The 18,904-nt window shown below is 43.5% G+C and overlaps 1 protein-coding gene across 2 annotated transcripts in view; it reads left to right on the plus strand.

Moving 5' to 3' along the window:
- Positions 1-891: 891 nt before the first annotated feature.
- Positions 892-18,904, plus strand: part of LOC147710479 (uncharacterized) — a 183,323-nt gene continuing 165,310 nt past the window's right edge. For both annotated transcript variants that reach the window (XM_086921162.1, XM_086921164.1), the window contains exon 1: positions 892-1,210. In XM_086921162.1, the coding sequence (XP_086777288.1) occupies positions 960-1,210 (251 nt within the window). In that variant the 5' untranslated portion in view covers positions 892-959. The remainder of the gene's footprint in view (positions 1,211-18,904) is intronic.

Raw genomic sequence — 18,904 nt, forward strand, 5'->3', positions numbered from 1 at the left:
GCCACAGAGCGCTGTTGCTAATTGAACTGGCTCGCTCCCAGATCTCCAAGGGCAGCGCTGCCCTGATTGGAGGGGACGGAGGGCATTAATCTTATGTGAGCGGGAGCCGGGACAGCCCCCGGAGAGAGGGGCCTGCCCGCCCGTCCGAGAGGCGAGGCAGAGATGCGTTCATGTGAGTTCAGTTCACTTCCAAACAAAGCTAGAGGAGGACGAGAGAGGAGAGATGGCGAGAGGGGGGAGGCGTGGGTTTACTCACCTCAAAGTTAAAGAGGAGGGGCTGCAAAGGCAGCGTTTAGAAGGCAGCTGCTTCTGCGGGGTGGCGGTGAAGAGGGTGGGTGGTTGAAGCCGTAGGGTGGCATCGTTGAGCAAGAGGATCCACTGAGTTTGGAAGAAGGGAGCACGGTTGGGGGAGAAGGGGCTAAATCTGCAAGGTGGGGGGAGTGGGTGGAGAAGGGCGGTGCAGCCGCAGACTTCGCAGAGTTTCCTGTCACCTACCCCTGGGGTCACGAGGGCGCAGAAGGAGCGTATGATGTCCTGAGAGCACTTGGGGAGAGGGCAGACAGGAAGAGCTTCTAGGCGCTGCAGCGCCCATGCCCCAGGCACTGCTGGTGCTCGATGCAGACCACGGGCACTCTTTTCCACTCTAGACACACTTCATTGTTTCACGCGCGCCTTCATGAGTTCACTGATTCGAAGCAAACATTTTGCGGCATGCTGTGTCCTTACAGGAGAAGCCCCCAATTGTCTGCCAGTGTTGGCTTTAAAAGCGAGCACTGAAACTAGTCCAAGCAGTGGCGTGCTTTTAGTCACCCCAGCCTGGTCCATCCGGTGTAAAAGAAGTGACTGAGGACAGCGCCTTCTGAACACGATCCCCCCCCCCCCCCCCCCCCCCAGCATGAAGAGACCCTTCGTAGGTAGCGCGAGGCTGGGGGACGGGTGGCAGGTGCCAGGCTGAGGCCATGAAGGCTTGGGCAGGAAAAGGGGGCATGGGAGAGGGGAGGATGGTGCAGAAGACCCCATCGGTGGAGGTGGGCGCCCTCCTGCCCCTGCTGCTGTCTTCGGACCCCGGCGATGGCCTCCAAGCGGTGGAGGGCCTGCTCTGCGCTCTGCAGGAGGAGAGGGGCCGGCTGTGCCAGACCCTGCTGGGAGACCCCAAGTGCCAGCTTTACCTGGAGGCGCTGGGCCGCATCCTGGGCGCCCCCGATGTCAGGTGAGTGACGGCTCCTTTGCAGGCCTCGGCAGAAGGAAGGGTGGGTGGGAAGATGGGTGGGTGTGGCGGGGATGGATGGATAGCAGGGTTGGATTAGGAGAAAAATTCGACCCAGGAACACCAACAAAAAGTGGCCCACATAACATTTGTGTATTGCCTTCCGCAAAACACTGCTTCAGCAAAGTTTTTTGAAAGAAAGGGGGGCATGTTTTATTAACTTCACTTAGATGCACAGATTAGTTTAGACTGCTGAGCCACACATGAATGCAAGTGAGACCACCTCTGCTCAGCCCCCCCCCCCCCTGCCCTGCTCAATTAGCATACATTAATAGGCCGGTCACAACCCTGCTCAAGAGAACTAGCAATATTTTTGCGCAAACGTACAATACTGTTTCCCTTAAATGATAATACAGTGTACACTCCAGTAGCATCATTGCTTCCCATTGGTTGGGTTTCTTGTCACTCTCATTTGCCTGCTTCTTATTCGTTTGCCAGTTTGTCACTCTTGCGTTTGTCTCTCCCATGGAGTATTGCCTCTTTACCCACCTCATTGACTGACTGACTTCTGTGCTTTGTCTGATCACTTTTAGGGAAGTTTTGTTTCTTTTTATTTCAGCAGACCATGAGAATGCATGTATTTTCCATCTCTCCTTTATGTGCTTCCCCATTATCAAATTCCATGCGCGCGGTCTGTGCTCTGTGGTTCGTGCTGTTGTTTTTACATTTATTATTATGCCTTTGTTTGCTTTGTTTTCACACTCATCAACTATATTCATTTTTAATGTATTTTTCTAATACTTTGCCATAGCCTTCTTATTAAATAGGAGCACACGGGTGCACTGATGTTTTCACTCTGTTTCAACTGTATGACGTGAATCCAGATGCAGCCTAATTTGTCAGTCTGCAGCTTGGCAAGAGCTTCCCTCGTGGCTGGAAGGATGAGGGTGGACATGGAAACCAGTTGTGGGGAGGGCAGGGCTGAACACTTTCCTCTGGGGCTACGTATAGTAAATGTCATGCCCTTATGCACAAGCAAGTCTTGATATGCTTCTAGTGAGCCAGGTCCATGTGCAGAGCGAGAGAGATTAGGGCTTGGAATACATTTCTCTAATGCAGGCTAAGGATAACATGTGTTTGGCGTGGGTGACTGGGATTGGCAGTTGCATTTGTAACAGGTTTTATACATTGGAAAAGAAAAGGGAAAAGCAGTATACAATTTTCATGAAAGTCAAGATAGATCTGCAGGTTAATGTACCTGTTGCAGAGAGAGAGGGCCACATGTTTATATCCTTGGCTATTTGTTTTGGAGATCAGTGCTTTTAGAAGTATTTAGTTTAGTTGGATCAACTAAATTAATCAGGACTATAACTCCCAGAATGTACTACATTAATACACAAATCGGGGGGCTAGCGCTATACATCCTTGGTCACATGGGTTTATGTGGTGTCCTTGCTCACAGGTTTGGAATCCCTGCGGAGTCAAATTCAGGGTGTTTTAGTTTTCTCCTCTGGTGTATATCCATTCCAAAGTAAGTCGATTGCTCTTCATTCTGGTATTTGTAGTGGTGTTTCTTTTCCATGCAAAGGCAGGGTTTTAAATATTGACATAACTGACTTGGGACATGGCGAAATCTCTTTTTTTATTGAGGTATTCCTCTTTCCAATTCGGGTCAAAAGTAGCTGTTCCAAGTAATGTTTTTAGGTTTCGCCTACTACACAGCGCATGCATTGTCCGTTATGAGATTTATTGTCAGTTTACATTGGGCTTGTAGCCAGCCCACTGCTTACCATTGGTTGGCTCCATTGTCACTCTTATTTGCTTGCTTCTTATTTGTTAGCATGTGTTCACTTTCCTTTCTCAGGGGGAGAATGGATCACTTGTCCTGTGAAATCAGGGTCTTTGTCGGATTTGAACCATATAAAAAACCCTCATAAAACGAACACAGGCCAGTGGCGGTATATCTTGATTCTCCGCCTGGGTGTAACGTTACAGCATCATCATAGGGTTCTTAGATAGTCTGTATGCTGTCCTCCACCTGGAGGTAGACCAACTGGTTTTCCACTAGTGTCCAGAAATATACGAACAGTGCAAAAAGTGCAAGTGCTCAGTTGCTGTGAATTAAAATTCTCTACATGACAGTGTTGCGGGAAAATTTTATTCTTGAGAAAGGTGATGTGAGAAAATAAAAACAAAACAGGTGCGTTTGTAGATCCAGTTACCAGTCTACAGCACTATTGGGTTGACATGTTTAAGCCTTCTTGTAAATTCTAAAGGCTTTCTTCAGGACCAAAGTGTTTAGGAAGCTTGTTGTAGCCCCTAATCATAGTGGTTAACTTACCACCAGCACAGTGAATTCAGATCTGTAGTATCTGGAATTATAAGCGAGAAAAATATATAAGTAGTATCATAGTTCCTATAAATGTACCCTATATGTCTGAGGTAATATTCTTTGGTATCACCAATATTTAAATTATGCTATTGCGTTTTAAAATGCAGATTGATAGAGTTAAAAACCTTAATGCACCTTGTTAGTCCCCATTAAGAAGGCGTACGAGGATGCATTGATGGCGGCCGTTTGGGCTGAGTGAGAGTCTTTCTCTGACTGCTGGCGTTCTAAAAGAAGTTACAGGGATGAAAGCCAGGAATGCAGGTTTTTAACCGAGCATAAGGAAACCCATATTTTGCAGGAAATACGCATGAAGCAGCGTATGAAAGTCGACGGCGGCGATTTTGTACTATCGAGAAACTGCTGGAGAAAAGCTGTACCTACCTCGGGAAAACGGCGAATTCATCCGGGGCTGAGAAGCCATTTTCAGCTGCTGCTGCGAGGCTCTGGCAGACTCGGAAACCGCAGTGCGAGTAACCTCCATTACCGCTGTGGGAAAGGGAGTGGCCGGATGATTTGGTTGCTTCTTTGGGCTGGACTGTGGCTAGAGGCAAAACCGGGTGTGTTGGCCCCCTGGAGTCGGGTTTTCCGGCAGGTTGTGTTCGCTGGTCTGAGAAGTTCAGACAGGAGGCAGAAGGAGCGGACGCAACAGAGCGGTAAGGGCAATATGGCACCCCGCAAGCCTGTAGGGATTAAAGAAACTGGGGCGAACGCGAAAAGCAGCGTTATTGTTAAATAATAATACTAATTCCAATTCCAAGACTATAACTGCGCTAAAATATGCCACAATAGTAAGCCTCCCCCCAGGGAAATGTAGGTAAAAACGCCAAGGGCAATGTTTTTGTGACTTGACGAGGGGGTACTAAGCAATCAGATGGGTCTACTAAAGGGCGGACACCCAAAATCCCTGGCATAATTTCTGGTAAACCACTGAATACTAAGCAGAAAAATCCACCACCGGGGAGAGCTCTAGTGCTTGGAACTGTTACTCCCACAGAACTGGTTAAAGTTATGGATGGTAACAGCAGTGTTTCTGGCAATATGGGCAATACTAGCAACAATGATGCAGTACAAGTAGAAACTGTGTTTCAGGAACAATCTGGCTCCTTGGAGATCTGTAAGGTTGCAGGAGCGGTGGGTGAAGGAGCGGACAGTTCGATACAGAAACAAATTATAGCTACAGATAAGGCTCTCCAATAGGATGATCTTATTAAGGAGTCACAAATACTGGTAGAAACATCAGTAATACCAGATACTCCGGATGGAGATAAGTTTTTCTCGCTGGCAGAGGAGTCCGATGTGGAGGTTGATGACTCCTTGGAGACGGTCAATTCTGATGAGGCGTCAGGAGAGGACACAGATAGCCCCCCAACAACAGCTGATACCTTAAAAAGGGCTTCTCTTCGTTCCGTAAACTCCAGAAAGAAGAACATTTGTGATACACGACAAGAATGTTTTTTTATCAGAGACAAATGATCACCTACAATGGGACTATGCACTGACCAATCCTAGTGGTCCGGGAGAGAAAGATCCAGGTTTTCAAGAGGAAGATCTAATAGCCTGCATTGCCAAGTCAGAGCCGGCTCCTTCGATGAGTTTGATATATGCCACATTAAAAACCATGCAGGCTGAAGCCTGGCTAGAACATAAAAGAGTTCAGTTGGCGACCAAAAAATTACACGGGGCCATACGGAAAACAACAAAAGCATGCTCAGAGGTGGTAGCTAGAACAACATCATTAGGGGAACGTGTGGTGGGCCTAGAGGCTGGCCTTGAAAGTTCTGAAGTCAAAACCTCTGAGAATGATGCAAGGTTAGCGGACATTATGTGGAAACTAGAAGAGCCAGAAAATCAACAACGGAGGAATAATCTACGCTTGTTAGGCATTGAGGAGAAAGCCGAAGGAGATGACATTCGTGGGTTTGTGTTGAAATTATTCAAGGCGGTTTTTCCGGAGTTGTGAACTTGGAACTGGGAAGCTGAGATTCAGCGTGTGCAAAGATTTTCCGCTAATTGTGAAAAATCAACCAGCCATGAATACCAAACCGCGGGCTTTCCTGCTATTCTTTGGAACTTTTCTGTTACGTCAGGCCATATTTGAAAAAGCAAGACCAGATGCAAAGAGATCAGCCGAGAGACACACGTTTTTTGTACGGCCGGATTTTTGGCATGTGACAGTAGAGAGAAGATGGCGCCTTCGTCAAATGATCTCTCCTTTCCAAAAAATAGGCTGTGAAGTATATTTAATGAATCTGGCACGCCTTAAGGTTATCCATCAAGGAAAGGTTCGGGTATTCACTTCAGAGATCCAAGCTGAGTGCTATTTAAAGGAGCTGGGGAGTGGCTGAAGAAATCAAGGACTGTATTATTGACAGCATTTTTTTGCAAATCAGGGAAGGGTGGAAGGTTGGAAAGGGTTTTTGCTTTCGTATGCTCGGGGTATCGACTCCCAGAAGAGGAAGTAGGAATTGGTATAAAGGAGGGTGTTTGATAATTGAAGGATCTCCTCTTCTGAGATGGTCGTTTTGGGGGGGTATTTTTCCCTGGTTATGTTTTGGGTATGATATATGCTTGCCGGAAAGTCAGGGGCTGACTAGGGGATCACTCAGGAAACCGGGAGGCATCACAAGGGTCTGATGACCTTTTTTGCTGGAGTAAGGGATAAGGGGGAGGGGTTGGTGGGGGAGGGTGATAGATCCGTTGTGGTAAAGGGCGGTGTGGTATCAATAAGATTTTTTCCTATATTTGAAAGCTGGTTTGAAATTGTTTTTTTTCATTTGATGCAGATGTTATTTTTTAGGGAAATGTTGGGAATTCCTCAATGGCTAGTATTAGAATAGCCTCGATTAATATTTGTGGGTTGAATGACCCAGGGAAACGACGTATGGTAAGGGAGGATGTACGTATCCTGAATCCAGATATCATCTGTCTCCAGGAAACTCACATAGAAGCTAGTCAAAACAAGGTATTGGAGTTAGATGGGTTTCAATTAATTGCCTGGACAGGGCAGGAAGCTGAAACGAAAGGTGTATCCATTTTTATACGCAGGGGTCTTGCCAATATTGTTCGTTCATCAGTGGATAAGTATGGTAGGTGGGCGATTATTCAATGCTCCATTCAAAATAATTTGTTTTCATTGTGTTCTATCTATGGACCGGTTCTGGACGATCCCGAGCTTTATAATTGGTTAGCTGTAGAGCTGGTGGGCTGGCCATCGCCTATTATACCATGTGGGGATTTTAATATTAATTTAGATTGTACAATTACAAATCATCCGGAATTGGGATACCAAGGGCGTAAACTGAAAGTTTACAAGTCTTTGATGCATTTAACGGGGTTACATGGATAGGCAGACATGTGGGCACAAACAATAGATAATGACCCGGGGTTTACTTATTTTTCGGCCCCACATGGGAGGCATTCAAGGTCTGATACAAACCGCAACAATAATGAAATCTCCTAAGGTAATTTCAGACCATAACCCACTGGTTCTGGAAGTTAAAATACATGCACGTTTAATAGGGGGCTATTAAGGGATAATAAATATATAGAACATATGGCTAAATGGATCACAAGGTTTTTACAGGGGAGTGTGGGTAGCACTGGTATTGAAAATGCGTGGGATACTTTAAAAGCGGGCATTAGGGGTGAGACCATACAATATGGGTGGCGGACTCAGGAAAAAGAAAAACAAAAGGTTTTGAGTTTGTTTAAAATACTTGGAGATGCCGAAACCAATCTCGTTCAAGTAATTTCACAGGGAGGGGAGGTCGAAGCGGCACAAAATCAGGTCTCAATAGCAAAATCAGCTATAATTGAAATATCCCTAGCTAAGTCTGCCAGCAAATATTTAATCTGGCGCTCGAAAGTATATGAATGTAACGAAAGGGTAGGCCATATGTTGACAATTTGGGCAAAGGAAAAAGCGACATTATTATGGATTGTCAGCATGAGAGATCCAGATATAGACTTGGTTACGGATGAAGAGGCAATTCTCCTGGCTTTTCAGAAATGTTATCAAAATGTATACTTGGAGGACATTAGTGATAGCTGTGAGATACAAACCGAAATATATAATTATCTGAACGAGCTATCAATAACTCCGTTATCCCCTGAAGATTCGGATATGTTAGATGCCCCTTTAAAATTAGGTGAATTAATTAGTGTTATAGTCTCACAACCAACAGGAAAGGCGGCGGGGCCAGTTCTTATACCTGGGGAGTTTTTTAAGACATTTCAGCAGCAGCTTATCCCAATTATGTTTCAGTTATTTAGTCTAGCCCAGAAGGGAAATAGACCCCCAGATTCTTGGCGTATAGCGAAGATAGTTACATTCCTTAAAAAAGGGAAGCCGCAGTCGGAGCCTGGCTCATACCGTCCCATCACATTGATCAACACCGATATTAAAATCTGTTCCAAAATCTTTTCTAATAGATTGTCATCAGTGATTAAGAAAATGGTATTGCCTCAACAACATGGCTTTGTTCCTGGGCATGAAACTATTGATCATATTCGGTGTGCTATTACGTTGTTTGACTACACCAAGGTTACAGGAGACCCTATGGCTTTAATACTGCTAGATGCGGAGAAAGCCTTTGATAGGGTCTCCTGGCCTTTTTTATGGGAATCGCTGAGGATTTATGGTATGGGGGAGGGATTTATTGGCGCATTTCAAAGTATGTACAAGAATCCTATGGCATATGTCACAGCAATGGGAGCACAGACAGGAGTAATTAACATCACACGCGGTACGAGACAGGGGTGCCCGTGCTCTCCCTTATTATTCGCCATCTACATAGACCCCCTAATTAGAAAGATCCAAGCTAATGAAATCATCTATCCTATTCAAAACAGAGGGGCCGATGTCAAAATCCTGGGATATGCAGATGACTTGGCCATTGTGACAAGTACTCCTCAACCGGCTTTATGTCAGATTAAGGTCTTAACTCAGCAATATGGCAAGATCTCAGGATATCATTTAAATGGGAGAAATGCGCAAATTATCTGTAATGAGAATGTAGGGTTTGTTGATCATTGGATTACTCCTAGTGCCAGATATTTAGGCATAGAAATTATTTGAAAAGTAGAGGAGTTATTTGAGATTAATTTAAAGCCACTTTTACATAATATCAATTTAGAAGCTTGAAGGATTAACAATTTACATCTAACATTAATGGGTAGGTGCAATATCATTAAAATGATATTTCTCCCCAAACTAAATGGATTACCTCTGGTATTAGAACAGGAAAAGCGACAGCGCTACAACCTCTAAGAGCGAAATGGGAGGGTGACATTGGTAGACCGCTTCGGGATAAGGAGTGGGAACGCATCCTTAAATTTCCAAGGAAAGTGGCTAGGAACCCAAAGTTCAAGTTCATACAACTGATGGTTTTACATAGGGCGTATCTTACACCTCCCCGCATACATGCTATGTTTCCCAACACGGCTGACACTTGTCCCCGTTGCAGAACGGATGACGCACAGCTGTTGCATATGCTATGGGACTGCACGAAACTAGGCTATTACTGGAACACGATACATGAAGTGCTCACTGGCACAGCTACCTCCAGGCCGACAGATACCATAGAATATGCTATACTGGGACTAGGTCCAGTGGAGCGCAAAAGAAGCTTGGCAGCCCGTTTCATTGATATGGCCTTGTTGCTTGCAAAACGCACAATCACAATGCGGTGGAAGTCGGCCAAACCAACTGACCCAGAGTTATGGAGGGCGGAGGTGTTACGCTGGGGTAAGGCAGAAGGCGAGGCATTACAACGCGAAGAGCGCAGGGGTCTCAGGAAAACACCGATTTCCATAGATTGGTATGCTCTCTTGGGGACATTCGAAGCAGAAGGGACTGGCGGGTCTGACCACTCATCAACTACCGGTTGAGGTGAGGATTATATAACTGTCGCTACCCCATACCACCATGGCGCATCACGATTCTAGGTGCAGCAACTGCACACCCTATACACTTATTGTTTGTGTGGCCCTATATGATTGTGATGGAACCTGATAATGATGTAGACTGCAATGGGCAACGCCAAGTACCGAGAATTTGAAACGCCTTAGCTTAGGAGTGCCGGGGGCGGGAGGGATGGGAGGTGGGATGTTTTTTTTTTTTTATAGTGTGTTGGTTACATAAAATGAAAAGAAAATTGAAAATGTATAATACTTCATCAGGGCACCGTAAATATATGAGCATATCACTGTACAGATTCTTGAATGTAAAGTGCCAAATGTCAATGTACTTTTATGCTGGTAATAAACAGATAAAAAAAAAAATGATATTTCTCCCCAAAATATTATATTGTTTTTGTGCAATCATGGTTGGGATAGACAAAGTCTGGTTTAAGAAATTGGATCAAGTAGTCACATGGTTTTTATGGGCTGGACAAAGAGGGCCATTACCATTTAATGCATTGAAAACTGTACAGAGGGCTTTAAACTGGGCACGCTGTTTGACAGGTTGCCAGTGAAGCTGTCTTAGTTCCCTCTTAACTGAGACAAACCTTGGTGTGCCCGTCAGTAGCCTGGCTGCTGCGTTCTGCACTACTTGGAGTTTGTTCAAGAGTCTCCTTTGTATGTTCAGATAGAGGCTATTACAGACTGTGATCACATTCAATGAAACACAGCCCAAAACAAGCTGGGGAGCGGCAGTCCAAGAACTTTAATGCAGTCAGCAAAACAGGCATTAGGTTTGGTCAAAATATTGAGTTGAAAATATTGGGAGACAGAAATATCGGATATTAATATTGTGACACGCAAATACTGTGACGCATAAATATTATTGACGAGAATATCGTTTTTTTTTTAAACCTTTATCGTGCATGAATAATAGAACAAATACGGGCCCACAACCGTCAGGCCGGCCACGATACTTTTGAAGCACAAGTGCAAGCAATGCGGTTCCCCAGCGGCATCAGGTGACATAGCAACAATCGATGGACGTTACACTGAATGGAATCATGTCGCCGAGGAGAAGGAGCATTTAAGGTTAATTTTTAAAGTTTTTTCGGTCTAAATATAAATCAGTGAAGAATAAGAACGAAGGAGAACTGAGTCCGTACATTAGCTTCACGACATGAGCAGGCAGCGTCATCAATGGAAACAACAATGGAAGTTAACACCCCGGGCAGTATGGCGGTACAGAGTATAACAACAAGAGCATCAGTCAGCATTTACGCACCACCCACAGCGCCACCCACTCCCTACTAACCCCTATCGCGGACCCAGAACAGAAACAAGTCAAGAAAGCGCAGAGAATTAGAAAAAATAAGGCCCATAGAAACTAAATGAAGAAAACTAAATCTCTCCCCCCACCCTACACCAATGCGGAGGCTACGGCCTACCCCCCCCCCCCCCCCCCGGCAGTGTGTCTGTCGCCCATTAAAGAACCCGAAATATAGACCAAGAAAAGAAGGAAAGAGAAAAGGAAGATGGAAAGAAAAAGAAGAAAGAATTTTAACACTTGAAATATAGGGAGTAAGAAAAGAATAAACTAATCTACTACTCCCAGAAAAAGGGAAGGCGGGGAGGAGCCCACACAATATCAGATCTCCCGGACTCTCCAGCCATATACAACTCCTACGCCGTGTGAAGCAATAAAGTCGGAAGGCATAAAACCAAAAGAGGAACAGAATCAGTCACACCCAGGTCCCCGAGCCAGCACATGAACCACCACCCCATCAGTAAAAATAAACAACAGGGCATAGCAACTGCAATTTTGAGTGGGGAAATTCAGCACATACAACGCAATCAACATAGCAAAATGCGGTTCAGTCCGGGTCTCCGCCAGCCGATCAAGCAAAACCAACGAGAAAAACACCTTCAGCCCTGGCCCGAACGTCGGAATCCCTCCAGGCATGGCCATCGCTGCGAGCACACCTCAGGCAGAACAAAGGAGCAAGATGGCCGCTCTCGACCAAAAAGAATCAGAGGAGGAGGAAATAATCGTCCCCAGTCATCAACAAGTTCAGTGTCCAAACCGATGAATTCCCCTTCCATCGCAAGGTGACACACACTCCACCATTGTAGAGAAGAGGCTCCGGAGGCAAACACATCAAGGGGGGTCAGCAGCTGGAAAGACGATAAGCGGAGCCTCGGTAGCAATTGCGCAGGCAGAGTCACAGTTCTCGAAGTGGGGGGAAACTTTGTATCTGTAGCCTCATCGATAAGTAAGCTCACAACATTGTTGCCAGGGACACATCGCTCCTCCAGCCTCTCGTGTTGCAACATTGTATCCATTTTAGGAGTAGTCAGAGGCGGCAGGGGGCCAGCCAGCCCCGGTAGCGTTATGCCAGATGAAGCTCCCTCAATCTTCCACGCCAGCTCTCGGACGTTTCGCCGCCACGTTGCCAGGGCAAGGGCAACCAGGATGTCTCCAACAGTCAGGTCGCTCTGTGATAGTAGCCGGTCCGCACTACGCAGCGATGCCCTCGAAGCAGCCACCATCTCGGGGACAGGCAGGGCAGCACCTACTAGGGATAGGGGAGCAGCCATCTCCCCGCCATGTAAGGCAGGCACCATTATCACCCCTTCAGTGAGTCCACAATAGAGGGAGGGGGGCGACTTCGTTGCCAAGAAAAACAATCGGTCGAACCACCGGAGGAAACGCGGCCCACAGTCAGGGGGCCGCGCAGAATGAGAGTCTCCTCGCCTTTTGTTAGTGCGGACGATCCATGGTTGAGAAGGCGCCACAAGATGGAGTCCGTCCAGCTTGCAAATAGCGTAGCAGGGGGAAGCGCCGTGTGAAGGGCTCCAGTCTCACAAGTTCACACTACTGAGCCAAAGGGAGTCACACTACACTGAAAAAAGTCTACTCCGTCCACTCCCGTAATCGGCCACGCTCCCTCAGCCACCGGCACCTCCCCAGCTCGCCCTACCGGCTCCTTCTCGTAGTGTCCAGCGGCGGCGATCAGCACAGGTTACATGGGCAGCCTCGGAGGACGGCAAACGCTGCAAATTCGTCACCAAAACAGCGGGCGGAGACCTCAAAAAGAACGCAATGGGCATCAGCGCGTTCATGTCTCCGTTCCAGCACAGCGTAGTCGAGGATGTATTTCAGGATATCGATGCGAAGGCAGACGGCTTGCGGAGCCGGGAGCTCACACGTCCGTCCCGTCCGCCATCTTCGAGAATATCGTTTTTTGAGGTAATATTGTTATAAATATTATCAATGTCTTTAATACCGTTTTCAGTAATATAGTGGTTAAATTATTGTTTTTTAATTATGTTAATGTGTTTGAGTTAATATATTTTATGTTACAATTCTGATATAAATTGTATTAATTAAAAAATATAAAGCTTGTAATTTTAAGTGATTTAATATTTTTAATGTAATTTTTAATTGTAATTTATATTGTCATGGCGGGATTTTGGGTTTGTACGTGGGTAGGATGGGGAGTTAAGGAGATAATGATTGATTATAAATTATTTAATACATTTTATTTAATTATATGATTATTATTTATTATGTAAGTTATGTATTACTGAATTATTTTCATTATATGTTATTTGTGGGCTGTAAGGTTTGTATAGGACGGGAAGTTAATTGAGTAATAATTAACAATTTGTTATTAATTGTTAAATAGTTAATTAATTTTTCATTATATTTTCTTTAATACTTATTTATTTTACTTGGATTTTAATCATGGGCTGCTACGTTTGTTGGCGTGTAAGGTGGGAAGTTAAGTAGTAAGTAATTAACAACTTACTATAAACTGGTAAATAATTATTTGATTGATTTTTAATTATGTAAAATATGTAACACTGATTCATTTTACCTATATTTTAGTTATGGGATGCTTGGTTTGTAGAGGTATAGGGTGGGAAGTTAATTAAGTGATAATTAACTATTAATAATTATTTTTAATTAATTAATTATTTAAATTTTAAATATGTAAATTATGGAATACTTAATTATTTTAATTATATTTTATTGCGGGATGCTAGGTTTGTACAGGTCTAGGGTGTGAAGTTAATTTAGTAATAATTAACAATTAATTATTAACTGTGAAATAATTATTTAATTGATTTTGAATATGTAAGTTTTAAAATACCACATTTTAATCCATATTTTAGGTGCAGGCTGCTAGGTTTGTAGGCATATAGTGTGGGAAGTTAATTAATAATTGAATAACAATTATTTATGAATTGATACATAATTATTTTATTGAATATTAATAATGTAAATTGTTTATTTGGTTTGAGTTTTTTAATACATATATATTTTTCAGCATTTTTATATTACAAGTTTAATATTTTTCTTTATATATGAGGGTAATGAAGGTACACATATATGTAATGTGTTTGAAGTGAAGTACTTTCCCTACTCTTGCTTAGACTGCAGTAGAAATCGTAAAATTAACCTCTTCGCAGTTCAGGACTTTCCCTACTGTTTGTTGTGGGAATAGTACATTTTACCCAACCAAAAACCCAACGCTTTCTCTACTGTTGCACAGACTGGAGTAGGAATAGTAAACTTTTTCAAAAATAATTGTTATTGAATAAAGAGAACAGTACCGCAGGTACAATAACATAAGGAAGTAAAGCAACATGTGAGAAGAGAAATATAACAAGGACATATAAACTTATGTAGGAAACTAAAAGGAACAATTAGGTACTATATTACTATATACTATATCAATCAGATATATAGATAGTATTTGTTGGCAATAGTAAACTTTACCTCCCCAAAGACCAACTCTTTCTCTACTGTTGCACAGATTTGAGTGGCAACAGTAAATTTTACCCCTCCGAAGTCCAACACTTTCCATACTGTTACACTGTTTGTAGAGAAAATAGCTCAATTTTACCCCTCCGAAATCCAGCGCCTTCCATACTGTTTCACTGTTTGGAGTGGTAATAGAAAATGTAACCCCTCTAATGTTCAACACTTTCCCTGCTGTTCTTGAGACTGAAGTGGGAATAGTAAATTTCACCTCTCCAAAGTCCAACTTTTTCCTACTGCTGCTTAGACTTGAGTGCAAATAGGAAATGTAACCCCTCTGAAGTTCAACGCTTACCTGAATATAGCACTGACTAGAGTAGGAATAGTAAATAAAGCTCCTCCAAATTCCAACACTTTCCCTACTATTGCAGCGACTGGAGTGTGAATAGTAAATATAACCCCTCTGAAGTCCAGCACTTTTCATCTTGTTGCATAAACTAGAGTGTGAACAGTACATGTAATATTCTTAGACTACAATAGTTTTCATTATATTGGTTGATTTGATTTTATAGCATTAATTGTTTTTTTTAATTTATTTTATAATATTTGTTTTCATTTTTGCATTTATTTTAATGTTCATAGTATTTTTTAGTAAATGTTTTTTGGGTGGTTTTGAATCTTTTATATTTTATCTGTTCTCCACATAAATAATATATTTTTTCCATTATAAATTGTTTGTGTTTTTTATTTTTTCACTGTTTATGTACTATAGATAGATATAGATATAAATATAGTGTAAGATAATGAATAAAAATATTTATTTTACATTTATATATATTATTTAAAATATCTTACTATGAATATATGTAAATGTAGGTATATATATCTATATATATGTATATATATATAAGTAACACAAAGCAGGCCAGTTCCCTCTCCTGCTGCCAGAGCAGCAACCTACCAAGTGCTTTTTCTCTTGCATGTTCAGAGTGTGACTCTGGCTAGGGTCTGAACCACAACCAGAGTAGGGCGCGCATGACTGATTCTCGTCTGCCTTTGTGAGCATTCAGGTGCTTGCAGGGAGATTATGGCATGAACCCCTGCTCAAAAGTTTGGCTTCCCTTAGCCTAGAAGGACTAGGTGGAATCTGGAACTTTTAAAGATTGTGCAGTTTCTGCTCAGTTTGCCAGCCTTTATTGCTTTTGCACTACCTTCCTCATTCATATTTGTTCAACAATAAGGCAGGCAGTATCTCTGTCTTTTAACAAGCATTTGCAATGCAATAGGTCTCGCATTATGAAAGTTTGAGCTACTGGTATTGTAAATGACAATTTTTTTATTTATGTGTTGGTTTTGAAAATAGCTAAATTAATAGCTCTGTCATTTACAATGCCAATAGTTATAACTTTGGCAAATGTGACACCTATAGCATTTGTAATGCAACATGTTTTGTATTTACGTGACTTAGATATACTGATATTACAAATAACAATGGCTTTTAATTTTTTTAAATAATTAATACTTAAATAAAAGTGGTTGTAATTTATAATGGCAATAGCTTAAACTTTTGTAAATAACTTTTGTGAAGATTATGTTCAGTGTATTTTATTGTGATGAAAATCCAAGAACAGAAGTGGAATATTAACATCTTTTTGTGACATTTGTAATAAAGCTTGAAACATTGAGAAGAACATATTTGAACCAGTTATTGAATGGTTGCACAGATTGGTGCTGTGATGGCACGGAGTGATGCTGTGGTGGTGCTGAGATATGTTGTGGTGGCGCTGAGTGATGCTGTGGTGGTGCTGAGTGATGTTGTGGTGGCGCTGAGTGATGCTGTGGTGGTGCTGAGTGATGCTGGGGTGGCACTGAGTGATGCTGAGGTGGCGCTGAGTGATGCTGAGGTGGCGCTGAGTGATGTTGGGGTGGCGCTGAGTGATGCTGGGGTGGTGCTGAGTGATGCTGTGGTGGTGCTGAGTGATGCTGTGGTGGTGCTGAGTGATGCTGTGGTGGTGCTGAGTGATGCTGGGGTTGCGCTGAGTGATGCTTTGGTGGTGCTGAGTGATGCTGTGGTCGTGCTGAGTGGTGCTGTGGTGGTGCTGAGTGGTGCTGTGGTGGTGCTGGGGTGGTGCTGAGTGGTGCTGTGGTGATGCTGAGTGGTGGTGCTGAGTGATGCTGTGGTGGTGCTGAGTGATGCTGTGGTGGTGCTGAGTGATGCTGTGGTGGTGCTGAGTGGTGCTGTGGTGGTGCTGAGTGGTGCTGTGGTGGTGCTGAGTGATGCTGCTGAGTGATAATGTGGTGGTGCTGAGTGATAATGTGGTGGTGCTGAGTGATAATGTGGTGGTGCTGAGTGATAATGTGGTTGTGCTGAGTGATACTGTGGTGGTGCTGAGTGATACTGTGGTGGTGCTGAGTGATAATGTGGTGGTGCTGAATGATAATGTGGTGGTGCTGAGTGATGCTGGGGTGGCGCTGAGTGGTGCTGTGGTGGTGCTTAGTGATGCTGTGGTGGTGCTGCGTGATGCTGTGGTGGTGCTGAGTGATGCTGTGGTGGTGCTGATTGATAATGTGGTGGTGCTGAGTGATAATATGGTGGCTGTACTTTACCCGAAGTTACTTAGTGGAAGAGGTTATTTTGAATCTGATTTATTGTGCCCATTATCTGGGTACTTGACAAGCAAAACAATTGACACTGTTTTTAAGATCTGGCCTAGAGACAGCTTTACCTCTCTTTTTATCCTCATATATAGGAAAACATAATACATAAATTGTACATACGTGTATACAACTAGGAACGCGAGGGTCAAGGGAGGAATGCAGGACAGAGGATGGGATGGTGTGGCAGTGGGTGTGAAAAAAGCAAACAGAAACAGCTAGGAGGAAGGGAACCAACACAAGCGATGGAGCAGCAATGGCAGGAGCGAATTAAATTTAATATTGCTAATTAACAAATAAAGAAGTGCAGGTAAAGGAGAAAATCAAACCATTGTGACTTGTACAGGTCACTTCTACAACAACCATACTTCTCTCCCTCTTGCCTTGTCAGAGCCCAAGCCACAAAAATAAAAGTTCAGAAGAAAGGCTACTTACATCATATCTATCGTCAGCATCCAATCGTCTCTCGGCTGCTCCTCCCGCACCCGTGTGCCGGACCTCTCTAAACTAAGTAATTTGAAACATGACTTACTATTGTGAATCCATATGCCAGCATAAATGTTTGCTTATCCTGGGCCTAAGAATTACATTTCCAGGTGGATCCCTCTTCACCAACTTAAAATTAGATATACAACAGAAGTTATGAACCTGTTACTTCTTGCATTTTCTGTTACAGTTTGCTGGAAAAAGGCAACTCAGTGCAATTGCTTCAATGGGAGCACACAGACTTCAACTCCTACAAGGCAAATAGGTCGTCAAATAAAAGGGGCTGGAACATGGTCTCCAACCAACACAGACCGAGGTCGTAACTCACCTTTGTACGGAGCTTTGAAGCATGGATTTGTACTATTTTTGTTTATTAGAATGGCAGAAGGGAGAAGTTCGTGCTCCTATCCTGTCAACAAATGCTCATGAAAAATAGCATAAAATTATTGACACTTATAATTCTCTCTCTTCTAAACGGTGCTTCATAGCGCATCACTCTAGGTTCTAATTTTATATTGCTTTTCTGGGTAATAGTACATGACAAATGTTGTGTTGGGACCCTCCTCACACTTAGCTGGACTATGCCTTGATCCTAGCTTTTTAGTGATTTTCCATCTTGAGAAAGCGTTGTGAAGGAGCTGCAGGGAGCTATGTAGACCCCCGCCAGTACATTAAAAATAAAAGACACCGTTTGCAGTAGTGCAAAAAGGGACACGAGTGGCTCGTAGGCACTTTAAAGCAGCCGGTACTTCTGTTAAAAAAAATAAATCTACCAACCCCCTTCCCCGTGCCTCCCCCAAAAAAAGAGTGAAAACACGAGAGGCTTAGAAGACTGGGAGCAGCAACATGAGGGAGGTGCCGGGAAGTACGGTGGTAGAGAGGATTGTGCAATTCATGCAGACACTCATGGTTGGAGAGAGCATGTCAAGCCGATCCTTGAGCAGAGATAGCTTATCAACACAGCTGCCCTCAGTTCTGGTTTTCACATCCTTTTGAGAACATTGCATTGTGTGCCAACCGCGACAAACAAAAGAAAGGCGGCCACCATCTTGACAAAGCGCTGTGAAGTAGCTATGTAGCACTGTGTAACCCCAGTCATAAGTAAACTAAAAATAAAAGAGACAGTGTGCGGTAGCGCAAAAAGGGAGGTGAGAGGCCCGTAGACACTATGTAGCAGCCGGCACTCCTAAAAAAAAAATTTCAAAAGACCCCTACCCCCTCAAAACAAGCCATAGTTGCTGCTTATTTACCTCATGTAACTAACAGCGATTGACAAAGGCATTGGTCTTGGCTTGCTGTAGGTATGATTCTACTTATTGTATTATAAGCCACGCCACCAATTACATTAGCCACGCTCCCTTGAGTGACGACCCCCCCCCCCCAGTTTTTTCATCCCACTTAAAGCCCCACGTACAGGTGTGAATAGTAAGACTACAACCAGCAAAATGGGTTGGTTTGTTTGGGCCTGATGTCTAAGCTACGTGCACTTAATACC

The sequence above is a fragment of the Lissotriton vulgaris genome, chromosome 5 (assembly GCF_964263255.1).
Source record: "Lissotriton vulgaris chromosome 5, aLisVul1.2, whole genome shotgun sequence".
NCBI classification, from domain to species: domain Eukaryota; kingdom Metazoa; phylum Chordata; class Amphibia; order Caudata; family Salamandridae; genus Lissotriton; species Lissotriton vulgaris.